The 21,314-nt window shown below is 36.9% G+C and overlaps 1 protein-coding gene across 3 annotated transcripts; it reads right to left on the bottom strand.

The window, feature by feature from the left end:
- Positions 1-1,940: 1,940 nt before the first annotated feature.
- Positions 1,941-4,429, bottom strand: LOC107273581. Of its 3 annotated transcripts, none has more exons than XR_003061584.1 (3): positions 3,609-4,429; positions 3,104-3,515; positions 1,941-3,036 (listed from the first exon to the last, which is right to left on the bottom strand). XR_003061584.1 is itself a non-coding variant. In XM_015751940.2 (3 exons), the coding sequence occupies exons 1-3, from the start codon at positions 3,756-3,758 to the stop codon at positions 3,020-3,022; spliced, it is 411 nt and encodes a 136-aa protein (XP_015607426.1). In that variant the 5' UTR covers positions 3,759-4,429; the 3' UTR covers positions 1,941-3,019. The 3 variants fall into 3 exon arrangements, 2 of the variants coding, with proteins under 2 accessions (XP_015607426.1, XP_015607425.1); XM_015751940.2 differs by having other exon boundaries at positions 3,272-3,515; XM_015751939.2 differs by having other exon boundaries at positions 1,941-3,515.
- Positions 4,430-21,314: the final 16,885 nt, after the last annotated feature.

The following is a 21,314-nucleotide window of genomic DNA, read 5'->3' on the forward strand; positions in this document are numbered from 1 at the left end:
TCTGCCATTTTTCATTAGAAATGCGATGAAATAGAAGTGTCATATTTATCCACGTTGTAGCAGAGATTTCAACGATTAAAACGCGCTTTTAAACATCCAAATATGAGTTTGCTAAGGGGTTAAATTATCCGTTTGAAAAAACGCCTAAATTTTGCGAGTTCCGCTTGAGGCGCTCAGGGGACAATTGCTTGGCGCGCGTGGTAGGGCCATTGGGCCATTTTGTATCCGATCGGGAGAAAACCTTTACCATTAGAACGGGAAGGAAATTTCCTAAGAAATATGTCTTTGGTTTTTCAAAATCTGTCATACTTTTACAAAAATGTACAAAAATTCAAGTGTTGCACTTCAATTGGACGTTACTGTATATATTGTGACGAAAATCTTTTCTACGTTAACGATACAGAAATCATCCATAGGCGGAGGTCCTGGGAAAAATACGAAACGCGAACTACAATAAGAGCTGTATGGAAAAGAATTCGTGACTCATTGCAAGATTCTTACTGGTATTATCGAAACTACTGGCGATACAAAATTCGCACCCGACCACGATGGTAACTCAGACAAGGATACCGTACACGCAAAGTTCACTGTAGGGTTTGGACTCGCGTCCCCACTAACAATAAACGGTAATGTCCTTAAATAGCCAATAAGATCCTCGGGAGGATATACAATACTCGTATTACTACGCCGCTACAAAAATCATATCGTTAGAACTATTCCTCCAATAAGAAATACGAAATAACGCTAGAGTAACATCTGTGGCTCAATCGCCTTACTCCTACGAAATGGATTTCGAAAATATTGGGTAGGTGCCGGAGCCTTACATTAAGCAACAATACACGATACACAATACTCGAAAGGACAGCGTAAAATAGAAGTTCCAATCGCGGACTAAACGCAACACTTTAACATCCTGGTCGTAATCTCGCTAGCCACGCGAAACATCGTCACAGCCTCGCTGCCGTAGCTCCGGGTGTCCAGTGGCCTCTGGTGGCGGTGAGATCCAGCCCTGTCCTCGACGATACTGGCTGGGATCCTGATGACTTCTGGTCTGTCTGGTCGTTTCTGCCTCTTGTGGCAAGTCAGTTACGATGCCTCCACTTTGGGGCCCGCTGATCATCCAGCACGAGGAATCTCGCGACACTCGAGACTTCCTCGTCTTCGGTACTAGTCCTAATATTCTGGATTGTCGATACCGGCGATACAAAACGAAAGGTGAGGTGAAGTCCTGTCCTTTTGGGTGGCCCTCCGTACTCTTTTTTCGGGTAGGGTCAAATATAGGGTGGAGTTGTCAGGTCGACACGGCAGCTCTTCACGTTCCTTGGCGTAAGATCTGCTTATCCTCCTTCGTTGGTTTCTAGTTATTTCGATGGCTTGGTACTGGTGATGTGGTCATGACGTATGAAATACTTGTACAAGGTGGTATTAGCCTAGTGTTCACTAATTAGCCTATGACCTTGGACTTCCTGGCCGGTGGCGTGAGAGTTTATTGGAAAAGGGACGTAAATGCGTCCGGAAGCTGAAGAAACGGAAGTTACCCATACGGGATTTTTTTGTGATGTCCAAAAATAACGTCACAATATATATTGTAACAAAAGAAGAAAAATAGATATATTTCTGAAAGATAGTAAAGGTAGAAAAGTACTCCAAGGTACGGCACGATCTTTCGCTTACAATTGACTTGATACTTTTTCCGAATTTTCCGAAACTAGGCAATACAAAATGAACTAGACTTAGGGAAATGCCGGATGGGCGCCAGACGCGTCGTTGCGTCACGATACATAAAAGAACTCGATACATAAAGGAAAAGGTATGGTAGAGGGGCTGGGACGACGCTGAGGTTAAATAAGGGAATGATAGAGGAAAAGATAGGGAGAAGAAATTCAGATTGAGAACCCATGAAATTCAGTAACAGAAAACATAACAAATTGGCCATTTTATTCTAGGGCTTCAAATAATATAAAATTAACAACTTAACAATTTCGAGAAACGAGATGAATAGCACGCGGGACAAGGTCAACTTCGTGACACGTTAACAATATTCGTAATACAAAAGATAGTTACTGCAAAAGATACATAAAATTTGAGAAAACGCGAAAACAGAAAATATATAAGTTAATATAGATTAACGAAAACACAGTACGTGAACTCATGAGACGCGTCGAACACGTCTTCGCAAAGCAACATTTTGGTCCAAAATCAACGAATGCTTTTTCGAGAGTTTGCATTGTGATGCAATTTTTGCCATTTTTGTTTTTATGCCAGCCGAGGCATCTTTCAAACTTTTCAGAGAAACTTTGTTTCGTGCTTGGACTATCGCTTTGTTCTCTGCATGTACGATTTCACCTGTGGTTTTGATTGTTCTCTTAATTATATTGTCAGTGATACTGCTGCCGCAAACTAATTTTCTGAGAATCTCAACGTCTGCAACAGCATTATGAGCGCTTGCTAACGACTCAGATCCCAAGTAATCTTCCGCAAGACTTGTTAGAGTGAAGCCTTTTTTTTCTTCTTTCGGTTTGAAAGTTGGTTACGAGAGAGTAGCAACGTATCCACAAAACCCTTTACGACCGACTGAAATTCTTTGAGAATTCCGAACCTTTTCAAGTGACTCAATATCAATGGTACATCGAACCTAATACAGATGGTAATATCCGATAAAGCACTTGACCATTATTTGATGCAGTTTTACTTTACACGTGGTTTCGTGATGTGCGATTAGGATGTTAGCTTGACCTAAAATTCCTTACGAGAAATTACAGTTTGTTTTAGTTACATGAATAAGATTCATTATATGAAATGCACCTGAACCCGTTGTGCGCTGCGAGAATTATACTACTGCCGATGTTCCGTAAATACGAGATGAAGTTTTTGAACGACAGTTGAGATGGCGTATTGTCCACTTGCCGGCCGTTCAAAAACATTTCGCTAACCTAACCTAACCTGAAGCCTTGTTATCACCGCGGCCCTGGGAGAAATACCTTCCACAGGAACAATATATGCGTTGAATATTTCCTCGTCATACATAGCTGCTATCTGAAAGCAGTAGGCAAACTTCATTCAAGTGTTTCTCCTTCAACGTACCCCGACAATGGTGACGGACCTGGCATATTTCAGCGGATTTCAACGGGTCAGTAGTTTCGAGATTAAATATCATTATCTTTGCATCTTGGTTATTTGAAGTATCGGTTGATAATTAAATATTTGTTATGTTTATATCCCGATGAAATTCCATGGAAATCAGCATCTACAAGAGTCAGCGGAGCGATACCTTGGTAAGGTTTCTCATCGATGAGTCCAGATACATCATTGAGTCTGCTGTCAGTCTCGTGCGTAATCCCTTCTCGATGCTGTGCAAATACTGTTTTACTCCATAGGTTTTTCTTACAAAACAGTCTTTTTCGTTTCGCTTCGACAATCTGTAGTTGCTCGATTTTGCGTTTTCTGGATCGTTTCTTGGATTCGCGGAATTCCTTCGACACTTTAGCCGGCGACAGATTCAATACTTTATAAACCTTGAATATGATAATTAAAAAAAAATGGAGTTTTAAATCAATTAAAGACAAGTGAATTTTTTTAGAATCACAATAAATCACTCAAGAAATTACCTGTTCGATGTAAGTTACACCGATATTTTTCTGAAAAACTGCTGAAGTTACCCGAAAGTTGAGAGACTCTGATGCTGCGTAGAACTTTAATTTGATGCCTTGCCAGCAACCGAATTTTTGAAGGACTCGTTGCTTTGGCTTGAGTTGCATAGTGCTAACTTGCTCGAATTATTTATGAATCACGCGAAGACCGAGGTTAGTACCGATTTCAACTGCAGATCCGATAAGGGCTTTCCATGAGGAAGATCTTTGTAGTGGTACTCTGAACCCATGTTAGAAACACGACACCACTTGCCGCAATGCTCATGAGCACCAAAAACGTGCGGCACTACGTTTTATAGCGCAAATTCGACTGCTTCCGGATTGCCTTCATTTTTTTTTAATCGCGCACATCCAGCATCGTGAAAAGTACTCGATGATTTTCAGTGGCAGCTTTAAGCTATACAACGCGTCGTTCATCGTCTTCAATGCGTCATTCAGATCGGACCACTTATCCACGCGCGTGGCAGATTCGCGCCGCACTGCTGCAATAGTCGATGAGTCATCGTCGCCAATCAAAACGTTGATGCAAACGTTTTCGTCCTTCAGATCCTAGTTATGAGCGATCAACTCCACAGCCATGTCGGGCTCCGTCGACTTTGCGCTGCCTTCGTAGTTTTGACGACAATCATGATCGTCGGGGCAATGTCCACGTGCGCACAAAGCACATGTCTTACTTCGAACTGCATATCCGAGGATTTTCTTCGACCGATGCCCGATGAGACTCCCTTGAGCTAAATATTGAAGCAGGCAAAGAGTCGAAAAAAGATGAAGAGAATTTTAAGGTTCATGTGTCATCGTTTCAAACCGGATAGGCTATTATAAGCACGGCCAGTTCCACGCTTTTGCCATCCAGCATCATAAGATGCGACAATCGTGATGGTCTCCTCTCGATTTTCCTCTGCTGTCTTCATAACGTCGTCAAAACTCGATCTCAAATCTCGGTTATCCAGTCCTTTAAGTCGTCGGTCATCGGATAGGTCAGAATTTCTGAAAACATAAAAATCAAGCTCTAACGACGTGTACTCCGATAATAAGTTGTTCTGTACTTGAATTCACCTAATTTTAATTGAGACGCGTAAGAACTCACTTTAATTGGTCTGTTCGAGACGCAATATTCACAGCAACAGTCACGGATTTTTCTACCTTGGTAACCTCTTGACAGCTATTCCTAGCTATCTTCTATATAGCTGGACCAGTGGCTCTCTCATTGCGTTTAAGTGTGGTTGGTGACAAACTGGGTATATTCAGAGCAGATAAGATTATGTTGAAGTGTGTCTCCCCAATGCCACCGTCTATCATTGTTGCGATGTATTACACGAAAAAATGAAGATATGAAAGCATTAAAATGTAACAGACAAAAAATTATGTTACATGTATATCCGTTTTATTATCAAAAATCAACATATCGGTAGCCGCTTTGAGGTTAAGACATTTTAGATGCGTTTATTTGTATTTACTGGTTAGTTTTTATTGCACTGTGCACATTTCACATCGATTTGCTTGCGAGACCGGCTTTATCCTCTGCTTGCACGTTTCGAAGCGATAAAGAGGTATCACAAACTGTGCACCAAAGATCCTGAGCGAGAGTTTCCAATTTTACGATGCGGCGTCCGTAGAATTGAAATGTCTCTGGCTCATCAGGGAAAGTCGGGACGGCGGCTTTTTCCATCGATGCTAGCACATTTTGTCTCCAAAGGTATTTCGAATTCAAAATAAAGCGTCCTTTTACACGTCCATGAATAGCGCGAATTTTATGCTGCTTCATTGGTTATGTGACACGAGGCATACACAAAAACCCGTACGGGCTCCCTTAACAGAAAACTAGCTACTGGGACATTGCCAAGTTTATCTATACGTTATTAAAATGGTGACAAGGATGAATACATCACGATCAACCGCACTATTTTCGCGATGTTTGTCGTATCATGCGTGTAAAATCACAATTTGTATTTTTATTATTATTGGAACGTTGCAATATCTCTATTTCTAATGATTCCATAATGGACTATCATTTGACTAGGTACTGCGAAAGGACTACCTTAAGTGACTTTCTAAAACGTAATTTATAGGACAATATAGCAAGATTAATTAATTTTAAAAATCAATTGTTGTTTCCTATCAAGACGCCACCCCGGTGCACAAACCCTTTTAAACAAGTCTCATGATTCCTAATTCTCTAAAATCGCGAAACGTCTCATACGTTCATACGAACGTTACATACGTTCGCTGTTTTTTAAAGAAAAATTGGAGGAAACTGGTTATACCGCATTACAGATTCTGAGTCATTACAATATTAATAAAAGTTAACGATGCCGCATAATATTCCCGTTTTACGTCGCAGTGTTTGATAAACGGTAAATCCAGAATTTGTCAAAATAGTTCAATTATTACCAATATCGTCAAGTTTATCTCATTCGTAGAATCCTTAAATCCTTCGCATTCGGGATTCGAATAGGTCTTAGGAAGATGGCCACGTGGATGGTTTTGCGCAACGTGCGATGAGTAGCTAGATTCTCCAATTAGACGGTATAAATGGCCCGTTTACCATTCTAGTAATTGCGAGGTTACCTTGAATTAGTCAGAATAGGCGGTTCGCAGGTGTATTTCGCCATCGGTGTTAATCGCGCGTTGGATAAATAGCAAAAGACAAGAGCTCCCGAATGCACTGGAGTGCGTGGGTGAACCGATATCCCAGAGTAGGAATACTGGTCTAGGTAGCGCCGCGGCATGAGAAACTATTTTATGCGGGATATATGAATGTTCAGAGAGCCTCCAGAGGCCTCAGAGCCGGATTACCGGAAAGAGTAGTGAGAACGAGAGACGTTTCACGAGTCGCCATTAGTTTCATAGAATCGGCACACATGATAGAGAACGCAGGATTCAGAAAAATACGAAAGCAATGAGACACAGCAGTCATCTACACACACGTCAAGATTCATCGAACAGCTCAGACGAGTTATTTTTGTAATTGGCAACTTTATCGGCGTAGCAGCTGCCAAGAATTGTCGAATTTATTAACACGCCAGCACTACAAAATCATCGAATAAAAGAGAATTTTTGATGTCACAACGTGGATTCTTGGTCAAAGACAGTGTGAAGACATCATATTTTGTATTCATCAATCAGCAATTCAGCTATTTGTTTACTCTGGTCGTTACATAAAAAAGATGATATTGATAGGTTTAAAAGCAGCCTTCGACTCAATATGTCGTGAACAACTTCGGAACATACTAGAAAAGACTAGGCTTAATAAACAACTAACAAGGAAAGTATTTCAGATGTCTCCCTCCGATTATGATGAAACTCAAATATATTGCAGAGTATAAAAAGATAAGGGACACATATGTTTTTATCTACAGAAAAAAGGTTTTAAGGGATGAAATTACCCGTTAAATTCGGGCACTTTTAGTTCGATGCTCGTAGTTTAGCATATTTTTATTTGAAATATTTAAATGAAACCAATTGGAGATCGATGCTTATGGCGAATAATGAAAAATGCTTTTTTATCGGGTCTGATGAGGTTAATTCATAAAAATGTACAAGGGGTGAAGGTTGCATGATTTTTGTAATAAGGAAACTACGGAGCGGATTTCAATGAAACCAATTGCATTTGAAAGAGATAAAAAAGTAAGAGATACATGTCTTAGCGTTTCTCGCAAAAAAACCTAATTTAAGGGGTGAATAACTCCTATAGAAGTGTAACCAACTTCTTATTAAAAGGGCTTAAATTTGCCTTTCCAATTATTATGAGTTTTTTTTTATGTGTCAATTGAGAAGCTTAATCGTTTCAATAACGTTCGGTTGCATGTCTTACAAAAACTACCCTTTCGTTTCCTGATTCCTTTGTGGCGTAATTCCTCGTACGCTCAATTTTAGGCTTCAAATTTTGGAATTCGCAATTCCAGATACTGTACAAATGAAATTTTTCAATTTTTACTTCAGGGAGTAACTGAACGAGGGTAGCTTAACGTATTCTATTCATTTTATATGGAAATATGTAATCTTCCGAACGAAATTCATTAAAAATAATTAATTACTGATAGATAGGATATTTCCATCTCATTAATTATCGTGAGAACTCCTTATGGGTGTGCAAAATGGGATACAGGTAAGTGCTCGGGTTCGGCGATTTCAAAAACTTAGGCCACAGATAATTATTATATGATAATATAAAATTACAGGTTTTTATTAAATTATCGATAAAATGCACAATAATAAATGGCAACTGGAAAATGGTGAGTATTGTTACGTATAGTATCGGTTATCATTTTCGAAACAGAATAATATAGCCAACAGTCAATAGAATTGCAGATTTCGTACGTTACCCAATGCACTGCCCGTGTCACCTACTCAGCTGCTTAGTTGACTGCATTCCTAAGGTCCTAACCGTATCTAAGAGCATCAGCGAAAAATGTGCAAAATGGCACTATGTGCAAAATGACTAATCAATGCAAGAATAATAGATACAAGACAAAAAGTGCTAAATGAAGCTTATGAGTGAGATCGCAATGATTTCCACAGGACTTCGGCAAATTTTTCACTTAACGTATTCGGCAGAATAGCACATGCTACTTGGCCAGAATTTAAACAAAGTGATAAATTAATGCTCTAATCCTAGACGGGATAGATCGAGCGAAAAACACTTTTATAAATTTTAAATATCTGAATTGCGTTATCTTTACGATTTTAAGTCACGCTAACTTACTTGACTAAATCGATTTTAGAAACTATTTAATTATTCCAAATGATTCATATATTAACGAGAAGGGTTAATCATCTATTAGAAATAATTGATATTATTGAGATAAGATTAAATTGCGAAAGAAGTGTGTCGTCTATCGGCCTTTGTTAATACTAACAGATTACCCTTCTATTGTTTATTCCTGATTGTCAAAACTATCAAACGATTTTGCATCGATTGAACCACGGAAAAGCTATAGGTTTGTTCATGCAAGTGTTTTTACGTGCTCCGGAGCACAAAAGGTATGTCCGAAAATGAACCGAGAACAAAGAGTGCACGTTATTTTTCTATTTATTGCATGCATTTGATCGAGACACTGAAATCTGAAAAAACTATTGACTGTCAAACGTTTTTACAAGCCTATCAAATTAGTATCAAACGATTCCGCATCAAACAACTATCAAACGATTGGAATAAGAATAACTTAAGTTCAATTCAAACTTTTCTTCGTTATAGTGAGTTTTTTTATTAGGCCTCCTCAATGTCCAGGACAGAGTTTATGTATTTAATTGCTACGATTATAATGGACCATAAAATAATTCGATTTTTTGCACTATTTTTATCAGTCATCGAATAAAAACTAAAAGATGAATAATTAGGAGGAGTAATAGTGAGAGAAGAAAATTTGTGGACGCGTATGTATCCTGACGACTTCGTAATGTTAGTAACGAAAGAAGAAGAGATGAAGTTAACAGAATTGAAAATCACCTGGAAAAAAGGATCTAGCTCTACATAGAGAAAAATAGAAAATGATGTGCTTCCGAAAAGGAGCAAGAAGAAAAAAAAGGAGAATAGATATGGAAAGCAAAAGGAATAGAGGAGGTGAAAGAAATGAAATATCTGAGATGCGTATTCCAACTGACGGAAAAAAAGACGCGAATATTAGAAATATGTAGAAGAAAGTTAACGTCGTAATGTGGCAAGTTTGGGTATAGCGGAGAAAAGATTAAAGGGTAACTTCAAAAGATGGTTAATGCTCTTTGATTATTTAGTTAAGGGGATAATTACTTACGGAGCAAATAGGAGCACTATAGCCTACATTATATTATACATTACATATATCGTATCTATACTATTATCACGCGAGAGCGAAACTCCTCTTTTTTCGCCAAAAAACTTCCAAGCGTAGTAGACGTGTAATAATGTCGAAACATAAGTAACCACACTTGCGAAATATCAGCTTGAATACACAAGAACTATATATTATAATCTATAGCGTTTTATTTTTTAATTTTATCTCTGTACTAGGCAACAGAGCGTATAACGTATTTAGTATCGTTTTTGTTATCAAATGCTCCAGCAGTGAGCCTCATTATTTCTGCGTTCATGAATACTCCGAGTTCTGAACAATGAAATCATAAGGATATAACCACTGACGAACGAATTACATGGACCAGGGATTCGCCACATTGACAAATTATTTTGGGCTCCGCATCATACTGTAACTGTATGTAATGGAATGAATGGAATGCATGTATCTATGTGTGTAACCCCAAATTTTTTAATTTAGTATACGGACAGAGGTATTATGGGAATTTCTCTCTAATTTTTTACTATTCTTAGATATTGCAATGTTTATGATAGTGTAATTTCGTATGCTCTTTATGAGAGTGTGAAATGGGATGTAGGTAAATCCTCGGATCTAGCAATTATAATGTTTACTGAAGTGACAAATAGACTCGGGATCTTATGGGATATGATGGCACGCAAGTCTGGATGTCGAGGACACCTACAAACGGACTTTACCAATTAGAATTATACCTATATAAATATATATTATACATATCAAAATCACGAGACACGAGACACACAGGCATGTCTAGCTTATTTATATTCAGCCAAAAATTATATGTAAGACCTTGAAAGGCACAGGATTGTATAATAATATAAAATCAAGTAAATTAATAAAAATTATCGATAATTGGTACAAAAATCTTTGATATTGAGGTAAAGATAAATGTCAATATAAATGTCGGTAATGTAGGAGAGGTTTTTCAGAGATGCGTCCTAAAATTATTATTGCGAATTCCTGTATCCTCCTGTCCTATGGAACAGAGGATAGGCTGCTATAGAAGGCTAGCCCTAGTAACGTTTTGCGTAACTAGAGGCTATGGCAATCTGTAAAACAATAACTAAACAAGGCAAGAATGATAGGTATAATACAAAATGGCACTAACTGACCAACGATGAGAGTTTAACTATTTAGCAGATATTAATTGACTGAACAATGACAGATTCTGATATAAATCCTCTATCCCAGTGGACATAAGTCGAGTAAAATACTTTGATAGATGTTTTGCGTTACGCTTTTGGACATACGTCACAATTACTTACTTTGGTGTATATTTAACACTATTTCTACCACGATTTTGTGTATACCTATTTCGACCAAAAGGTGTCTTTTAACACCTTTGAGTTTCAATGCAAATAATTTCCAAAACTGTCGAGATTTCAAATTATCAGTTAAATATATGTAAATAATTTGAGCAATATATTTATTGATAGATTGATGCGTATTTATTGAAGATTATTTAATCAAGTTGTAAATTCTAGCTTAACAAACTTTCAGTTTCATGTATACAAATTCAATCTTTGTAACAAAAAAAAAACAGTAATCATAAAAACAGCATTGCAATAACATTCTTTCCTTATTCAATACCACTGTTTTTACAAATCAATGAATGCTCTATTAAACCATTTGAAACCTGCAAGTAGGTTCCCGTTTCTCTATTACCTGAGCAATACTTTATTTGACACTTTTTTTGTCTACTTGGAAAGGATGTTATTTTACTTGAGACGTTCTACACGTTTATTATATTCCGCTGCAAATTCTTCTCCTGATTGGAATAAAAAATCTTTACGTGAAATATTTTCATCTGTTGTTTCTTTATACATAACCCATGCGTTTATTCCGGCTAAATCGAGGATATTGTAAAATACATACATAGGCCATCTACGGTATTTACATTTCACACTATACTTTCTCGCCATTTAGTCAGTCATGTTGACCCCAAATTTGGTGCTATTATAAAATTTAATGGTTTTTGGAAGATGTTTATTGTTTCTTCCCACTGTTACAAATTTATAATTAGACACTGTTAAGAAATCCTTAAGGTGTTAAAAGACACCTCATGGTAAACTAAGGTATACCATATGTACATTGTTAGATCCAGGATGAGCTGAAGGAAAATAATATCGCTAAATTAATTTTACAATTATTGTACGGAAAGTCAAAAAAATAATTGTGAAGAAATGATTAAACTTAGGGAATAATTTTAAGTTAAAATATGAACGGTGTCTTTTGACAACTCTTGGTAGAAATAGTGTTAACCAATTAAGTTGAATTTAATAACTTTGTTTAATTCTCTGATATTATAGATGTACTAACAAAAAGCGTTAGTCATCTATCGACAATTATTTATACTAATTTAGGGAGATATACGTTCGGGAGAATTTTCTCTATCGGACCTTGTTGACACCGTAGGCTTAAGATTCGAGTGATTATCGTTAACTAGTGCTCACAGTACATGAGTCAATAAATATAGGGTGTCCCAATTTAATTAGCATAAACGGATATTTCGGAAACTAATAAAGATGCAATAATTTTGGTCATACGATAATTGTCAGTTTCAAGGGGTCAAGATGATGCTATTATTCAATCATCCATCAATCAAACTATTTTCGAGGATTTCAACCTACCCTTTTTTTAAATGATAACCAATTTTTTTGTACTTAAGATGTTAGGGGCATCGAGACGAATTTAAACATATGATGTTTAAATCATGTATCATAATTCAATATTTATTTTTAACAACAGTAGGTGAAAAGAAGGATCTTGTATATTACATTCTAATAATAGAGACATTCTGCAAATTTTCCGTGAACAATCACTTTGTAATAATTCAACAACTGTTCAATAACATTGTCTTCAGCATTGGTGCATAATATTGAAGTCGACGTTGAAAATGTGCAACGGTAGAGAAAACCAGATCTCGAGCGATGCTGCGATCGGCAGAAGTTGTTTGATGTATCATGTACTAAGTTTTCGTTCGAAAACGATGTTTTTGAGAACCCCTCATAAACAAAAGTTAAGAGACGAATAACGTGTGTGATGCTCATGGACGCTAATAAAACGTCCAGCTCTTCGTATTCGAAAAATTATGTTCTTTGCTTCGAAACAAAATCTAGATAGATCCATTTATACAAATATTAACGTTCCTTGGCACAACATTCTCCATTGAATCCATTGATCTAGTTCTAAAAACTAATATAAGTCCATTTTGTTTGGTAAATTTATATATCTGAAATATACTATGCTCCAATTCATAATGTCGAAATATAAGTTATTTCCACTCTTCAAATGTGTAAAGATATATTTTTACGGAGGCTTTCGTATTCCTGGATGCGAAATATGGCTGATAGAAATAACTGCGTTATGAATTACGAAAGCATAAAATATTTTGAATATAATATTTCAATGACGCGTATTCCATATTTTCAGCATAACTGCATAAAATATGTCACAGTGCCTTATATGCAATCGCACAAATAGTATATATGTATTTATATGTGTATGTACGTATTACTGCCGTCATTGTACCTATTAGAATTCAGTCGTTCGTCTGAAATGTTGAATTCCAACATATGTATGTGTTCGACAGTGCTTATGCACTCTGCCGTGTTGTGCACAATCAGGTTTAATAGCGAGCGCATGTGCATTGATACACAGATATACGTATATATACCTAACATTTCTGACGAATCGCTGGTTTGTTCAAGTTCAATAAATACGTGAAATGTATTAAGTTTTTTAGATTAGATGTATTTTATAAATATTATACAATTTAATTTGCACAAGTGGAAAGTATGTTGCAAATATGCTAGCAAAAGTAATTAACTGAACAAAATAACAAATTATTAGAAATATATTTTTTTAATTCATGCTATCTGAACGCGATGAACTTCTATTATCGAAATTATAATGAGAAGGTATGTATGCAGTATAATTATTATTTTTATTTTTTTTTTCTGAATAATTATTAAAGTTTAATATTCAACTCAAATTCAATTACGTATACAGATATATATATATATATTGTAACGTATACATCGTTAATAATACAGATCGCCAATATAGAACTTCGCTTAACCTGAATAACCTTATACACATAAACAATAATATTAAATAGGCATCGTGACGCGGGTGAATACCACACTTCTCAGGCCACCTCGCCCACAATCTCAGAGTATATAAAGGGCACCAAAATCAGACTCGAGGCATTCGGCCATTAGCGTTTAGCTGGTCTACAGGAAGTATAAATGAGCAAACCGTCTCGGGCAGAGGTGGCAAACCGACCCCTTTGCTATTACCCTGTAAAGATACTACTTTTCGCAATACACGCAAACTGCATGGAGCAAGGTGGCCAACCGGCACCTCTCAACTTCTTTTCAGTGCATTTAGACTGGAACGCTACAGTGTCTTATTATCGTCACTTGTATCGCTTCTGTCGACATATGCCCCTCATTTTATTATTATTATCATTAACCATCCATTCTCTATTGTACAATTTTAAATTCTTCTCGTCAACCCTTTGACCACATCCACAGCTATTGGAAGTTGCTCATTGGCACGACCATTAACCTAGCCAACAAGTTAATCCAGTGACCATATTCAGGAATACCCAATATTGTGCACTGACGTGACTTTTATGCAATCTGAATCAACCCTTTTGACTACAGTTTATATTATAGCAGATGTTCATTGGCACGATTCAGGGCACATTAAGAAATCAACTCTTAGACCATATTCTGGAAGCCAGATATGTCCCTTGACACGATTCAATATTCTTAGTCTCTCAGAACGACCTTAACACTATCGTGAATTACGGGGAACTACATTAATAACGTTTATCTCATCACGCAACTAGTAGTATCTAATAGGTTTCTGTATCCCGATACCTTTCTGTTAACATATTTCTATTTCTTTATACATCTTTAATAGCGTACTCTAATACTAATATCCAGCATCTGTTAGGCTGAACCTACATTAATATTCTCTGTGTACCGTTTGGACAATATACTCTTTAGTCTCATTATTTTGTAAACAAAACCTCACCTTTATTTCTTTCACTCTACCTATCATCCTGATTAAAATTATTAACAACCGACATTGGTTCGGATCCGCCAAACTCACACGAGCTGGAGAACCACCTCGTGTGTAGAATAAATAGGTTAATTATATTGCAACGTAATGGAGCGTATATTTATTTTTAATAGAAAGCGCAAACGCAATATTTTTGCTTTGATTATATAACTCCCAGTGATGGAATCAGCCAGGCGCCTATGAGCTAAGGGCATTCTGAGGGATACCAAACCAAAAACTAAAACAAGTAAAGTCGGTTTAAACTTTAGGCCGTAAGATATTTTAAATCACCCGAAGTATATAGTACTTACGTGTCTCATAGATGGGGCAACGCAACAATGCAAAAAATTCAAATCATGTAATAACGTACACTCTGCAAATATAAAAGCCCAGTGGAACGACGATAAAATTCATTCAATTACTACACCTCCTACGGTGAAGTTCGAAAGAGAAACTAAGAATTCAGAAAAGAGAAAGTAAAGGAGTACTGATCCTCCCTGGATAGTCTGGAAGGGTTCGTTGGAGTCATAGCGCCTCCAAACGATACCCACCAGCTAAAATAGGAACGAGAGGGATAGAACGGGTTACGGTTATTGGAAAACCACCCGACCACCTTGACTCTCAAGGCTCTCCCACACTATACTACCTATAGGTATCTTGTCAGCGGGTAAGCAGCACCAATATTAGCTGTGCATGGCTTCCTGATCTAAGAAACCACTGAATTACGAGACGACATGGCGGACAACATAGCGTTGCCACGCCATACGGAATCCCTTCCTAAAAGTGGGATTGATTACCAATATTGCGTTGCGAACCATATTTCCTCCAAAAATACTGGGTGACTGTACGACATTGGCGAATAGCATTACGCTAACTTAGCTATATGCCCAACAAGAACCATAGCTTATACCAATCAGGATGATCATTGGCAAACCACATGGTGCGGCATTCCATATGATCGATTCGACAAATCCATAATCCACACCTCCATGAGGGGCAAGGTTAAAATCACAGATTGGAATAAACATAACAAGCGCTCTCGAATTTAACCTAGTGGTAGCTTACGTAATCATCTGTAGCGAGATAGACAACCTCTTTTAATAAAAACAAGTCTAAAATTTAACCTCTTAGGCACGGCTGAATTTTGCGCGGGGCTGTTACTCTGTACGGCAGAGTTCAACGCGAATTACGTGTAAACGATACGGCACTGCAATGTGTGACGGATAATGCTGTTCTTTACACGAGTACATTGGAATGAAGTGTTTGATGATTAAATTATAATTTTTTCGCATCCGCGAAAACACTATAGTGGCGCGTTGTACAGAAAGATGGCATCCGCGAAAGCCACTATAGTGGCGCATAGTGCCTAAGAGGTTAAAAGAAATGGATTGAATCACCAACTTACAAATCCGATCCGCCAGGACAGGACAGCACCCCCTCCCTTTAGGCTAATGGGCCGCGATTCGCCCTGCGGACGAATCCTTCAACCCAAAGTCTTCGCCACCCGCCAGTTTCGAATATGTCATCGCGACAATTAATAATTTTCATCATCTCTTGTGGACAATTCATACATCTCGGTCCGACGAGGAATAACATTCGTTCTCACGCGAGGGTGCACCAGGCGTCCCTGGATTCCCAACTCGCGGAAATATGATTATGCGCAAACTGACGATAGGCGCTATGCCATAGGGGTCGGTAGTGGTGCTCAGTCGTGTAGCGCTGTATGCGCCGCTTCCAGTCGTCGTGGTTGAGTAACAGCTGAGTAGAGCGCGTTGTTGCCGCGTGACGTCAAACTTTTCCGCGTTGCGCGCGTCTCCTGGGCCAGTAGAGCTGCCTCCTGTCGACCCTCGCGTGTTGCAGCTCCCTTCCTCCAGAGACTCCAGCTGGCTCTCCCTCTCTCTTTCTCCGCGTATTCACGGGCACGGCGAGCGAGCACCTATTCGAACTCCGACAGAGTACACGCAAAACAAAAGAAAAATAATAAAATAATCTATCGTAATTTTAATTAGGTCCTTGCGGTCGGTGGATCCTGCCTGGACTTTACAATGGCCTTGTAGGCCCGTATCGCGTTTCGACGTGATTTTCCGCCGAGGACAAGACGGGTGAAATCCACCACGTCACAATATATAATGTGACATTTTGATACACAAAATAGACAAATTCGGCCACGTCGTGGAGCCTGATGGGTTATGAAGCGTTTCGCGTAGCGTTGGACTGACTTTACTTTAAGAATTTTTTATTAGTTATCAATGTTTTTTAATTTATAAGAACGATAATTTTTGTTTTTTTTCTGATTAAATTATCTCTCTGTACTATTCAGGGTTGAGACTGTCTTTAAGGTTATAAACTTAAGGCCCGCATTACTTTTTGTTTTAAATCTATTTATTTATTTTTGTTTAAGACTTTTAACAAAAATTAGTGTTCTTCTAAATTAAAAAAATTGTGACTGACAAACGGCCAGAAGTCCCAATTTGTAATTCTGCACAAAATTCATATTCTATTTACAGGATATTAAAAAAAAATCCGTAACACCGATATCGATGGGACTTTGGTTAGGAAAAAACATTTTGTGCCATTTTTCTTTTTGAAAACAGGTTTAGATTACTTAAACAAATTTTTAAATATTTTTTTATTGTAGATACTAAAAAAACAAAACTCATTTTCTATAATTTTTTGATATGATGCACCGTCTCTGGGATATCTGTGTTCAACATAAAAACGACCGAATCCACGTAACACAGCAAATAAAATACGGGTGGCTGATGTCTGATAGAACCGCTCAATGATATATAAAATAGTTTTTTAAAAGTTGCTGTCACAATTGTTATCTAATACACATTAAGCTGTTCGGAGGAACCGAGACTCTTTAAAAATGAATCAGTAAAAATGTCCCTAATTATTTTAGTTTTTTTTATACTGAAGACAATGATTCTTGGTCTAATCCAGTGTTAAATCAGCGGTTTCGTGTTACAGGAGCTCTGTAACAGGTTAATGTGTGAGTTACTTTCAATATGATACAACCTAACCATGCTAACAAACAGTGCATTGATGCAACTTCCAATAATATTATGATAATATGGTAGGTTCCTTTGCAATCAATGTATGTTACGTAAGTCATGCTTGTATATACTTATTTGTGTAACTGTCTGTGACAACAGTGATTTTGAACTTCCAAGTTTCTATACATATGAATATTGACGATTATGATTCTTAATCGAAGTAACAGTTACAAATTGGGCTGATAGTTCAGTGGATAAAGTGTCGCGTTCATCAGTTGGTGCACCACGAGAAACGCAGGTCGAGTACCACTCGTATCAACGCAAATAGAGTTACGTACCAAGCACAAATGACAGGCACACAACTATTTTTTGTAATTTTCTTTAAATTATAATTATTATCCTCCATATAATTTTCAGTATTTTACATATAATTGTGACTGATTATTAGTGAATAGTCATTAATTAATTTTTAAAGAGTAGAACAAAACTGCAAGCCTTGCACGCAATTTGCTACTAATTTGCTGCTTAACGTTTGAACCATGTGTTGCTGCAAATATGACAACAAATGAGGATGCATATTCCTATGGTTGTGCCGACAATTCATATGGTACCTTATTGTGCGATTGCTGTCATATTTGCACGCCCGTTGCTATCTGGAGTGTTTCCACTCTAAACGAAAATTCATACTGGTTCCATATATGGACATGTAATTATGAAACTGCTGGTATTAAATAACGTTCTCCTTACCCAATTTCCGCACCATTTTCATTATTCGTTTGTGTATCATCATTACACTTTTGTTTATATACATTCAATTCGTTTTTTAATGTAAATCCTAGAAAATTCAATAGCATATTGTAGTGATGATCCTCACAATAGTAAACGTAACATGTTATCTTTTAATACAACAAATCAATAGACAGAGTTAGTTAGTAGAAACGCACCAGCAGAAGTAGGCCGCAAGTGGCCAACACGGCAGTGTGGCCTCTTCAAAAAATGAGCGTAAGCCATAAGCGCGAACTGACAGTTCGCATAGAAATAAGTGAGGTTTTTGAAATATTTCAATAGTTAGGTTACTGAAATAATTAATTAATATTGTAGTGACGAAATTTTATATCAGTTAAAATTTATTTTCACTACAGATTTCACCTAACACTCCTGTGAATCTCTTTAAGATATCCTGATACAGTCCGAAGAGTGATCCTGCTTCATCTCCTTTTACGATTCACTAAGAAGTTTCAGAAATACTTAAGAGTTTTCTATTTTTGATGCGCAACATTAATTCTACTGCTATTATGATTTAACCAATTACAAAAAGTAATTTAATCCACTTTTTTGCTATAAAAACATTTCAATTAATTGATTTTTAAATTATTTTGAAGCATTGTATTGCAGAATTGCAGTTGTGATAATTACTTGGAAATATCAAATTTGTGAATATTTTAAACTTTACATTGTTTTAATTGCAATCTGTTGTGAAATTAAATCTTAAGTGATATTACATTGTGGCATTACAATATTAATTAATTATTTCAGTAACCTAACTACTGAAATATTTCAAAACCCTAACATATTGCTATGCGAACTGTCAGTTTGCGCTTATGAGAATCGGTTACAGTCACATGTCATTTTTTGAAGAGGCCACACTGCCGTTTCGACCACTTGCGGCCAACTTCTGCTGGTACGTTTCTACTGACTAACTCTATATATAATTCTCAATCATCCTCCTTATATATGCCTTCATACTTAAAACAACTGTTTAATAGATATTTCTGCGTATTTAGATGCAAATATATTGATAACGTGTGTGGTTCTACAGAAATTTTACACTATTCACCCTTTTTTTTTTCAAAAGTAATTACGGGAAAAATACTTGTCATATTATTTCTTTTCCACTACACGGTAATTGGATCAAGTTAATTCAGGATTTAGAAGATATCGTTTTTGGACCTACTATTTCACAAAGATCATGAATCTTGTAATTTGTCCAAATAGAACTGTTGCCTTCGTTTCGTTTGTTTCAAATTTCTGTAATATACGAAACTTTATATACATAATTGGAACTGATTCGGACCCTTAACATCCTCGGTGCTTTTACGCACAGGCGATCAAAAAGTACGCTTTACGGAGGTGAATGCTAGCACCCTATTTTAAGGCTAAACAGAACTGCTAATTTCGTCAGTAGACTCAAGCACATTAATCCATCGATTATACCTATACTCGAGGTTTGGAACGTATAGTATAACAGAAATCAATTGGCTGCAAGTGTCGAAGCACTTCCCTCGACAGAACAAGAAATCAAGAAAAGCATTGAACAAATAATGACGATTGGAACACTACAAAAGAAAGCCCAACACTCGGAAACTGGGAGTCAGCTAACTTACCTAGCGGCTATAAAAAAAATTAGCTGATGTAAGCAAAGAAAGGATATGCATTTCGAAAGGTCCAACCATTACGTTTCGAAAAACAGTTCGTATCGTTATTGGTCCAAAGACTGATACGACTGAAAAATTTGTCTCAACCCAAGACGCTAAGAATTTGATGAAGAAGTCAATCTCGTGTAGTAATACAGGAATGAAAATAAACAGAGTCATCAAAAGGTAAAACAACACCATAAGCATCGAATGCACGTCGGCTGATGTTAGAGAAATTAAACTTTCGGAAAAGTAAAAACAAGGAAGATTTGAAGTAAATAAAAAAATAAAAATGCAATCTCGCTTAATCGTACATAATTCCCCATCGAACTGGCAGTTTGTTATGGTATGAAACTAATGGATCACGGTGAGTCACACGAAGGAAATTAATCGCTCGCAGCCGTTTGATGGATTATTAAATTTAGTAACCTTATGGTTTTATCTAATGTATGAAAGATTGTTTCTGGCAATGATAAACTCAATATATTGAGCTAATGTTACAAACGTGAGAGCGTCTTCACAAAATTTAGGACTTACTCTTTTACTTTCCAAATCTTAACTAACTTCGAAAACTAAAAGTGGAGGCTTCGCAATTATTTTACCTTAAGGGAAAGGTCGTAAAGCAGCCAATCAACACTCAGAAAAAGAGAAAGTAAAAACTCGGTGTTGGTGAAAAATCCTTAAAATTATAAACTAATATTTGCTAGCCACTTGGCTATGGATGCCCATGCCCATCTCCTTGCAAATATAATAAAATTTACGCTGAACACTTTTCTATTTGGTCGCCATGAAACAAAAAGTCGTAAATCTATAAGAACATATGAAGAGTAGCAAAATGTACTGTTTTTTAATAGTCCACATTTTACTGAAAAAATCTAAGAAACTTAAAAGATCAATAATGAAATATCCGTGATATAACAAGCTGATGATATAAAAAGGGTACTTATTTAATCGAATATTGAAGGTAAAGAGAGTACGGTTGTTAAAGTCGTTTACCGTTTTCTGGACAAAGCACGATTATACACTATCTGCAACATAGAAACCCCATCAGACATACGTAAGAAATTACTTTCTCCAAAAAGAGTGTATCCTGACTGGTCGGGTTACCATGTACAAATTCTGTAGTATTAGAAATGTCTTGGATTCAGCCACATAGCCAAAAATTACAACAAAGTGATCATTGTGCCCACTACGCGAAAGGCCAGGAGACTAGAAACTGTAAAAATAAGAAATCTCGAATCCCTACGTGTTTCAACTGCAAGACAGCCAAATTACTTGACTGTAATCATTCGGCACTAGATGGCACATAATATCCTATTTTAAATCGAAGACTAACAGATAAGATTGGCAAGATTAATTATAGATAAC

Source organism: Cephus cinctus, unplaced genomic scaffold (genome assembly GCF_000341935.2).
Source record: "Cephus cinctus unplaced genomic scaffold, Ccin1 Ccin1_scaffold1758, whole genome shotgun sequence".
In the NCBI taxonomy this organism is placed as follows: domain Eukaryota; kingdom Metazoa; phylum Arthropoda; class Insecta; order Hymenoptera; family Cephidae; genus Cephus; species Cephus cinctus.

Bases quoted from the DNA above. Each gene is read 5' to 3' on its own strand.
- LOC107273581 (XM_015751939.2), bottom strand. From the start codon at position 3,758: ATGCAACTCAAGCCAAAGCAACGAGTCCTTCAAAAATTCGGTTGCTGG. The intron at 3,516-3,608 runs GTAATTTCTTGA...ATCATATTCAAG, and splicing joins GTGTAACTTACATCGAACAG to GTTTATAAAGTATTGAATCT.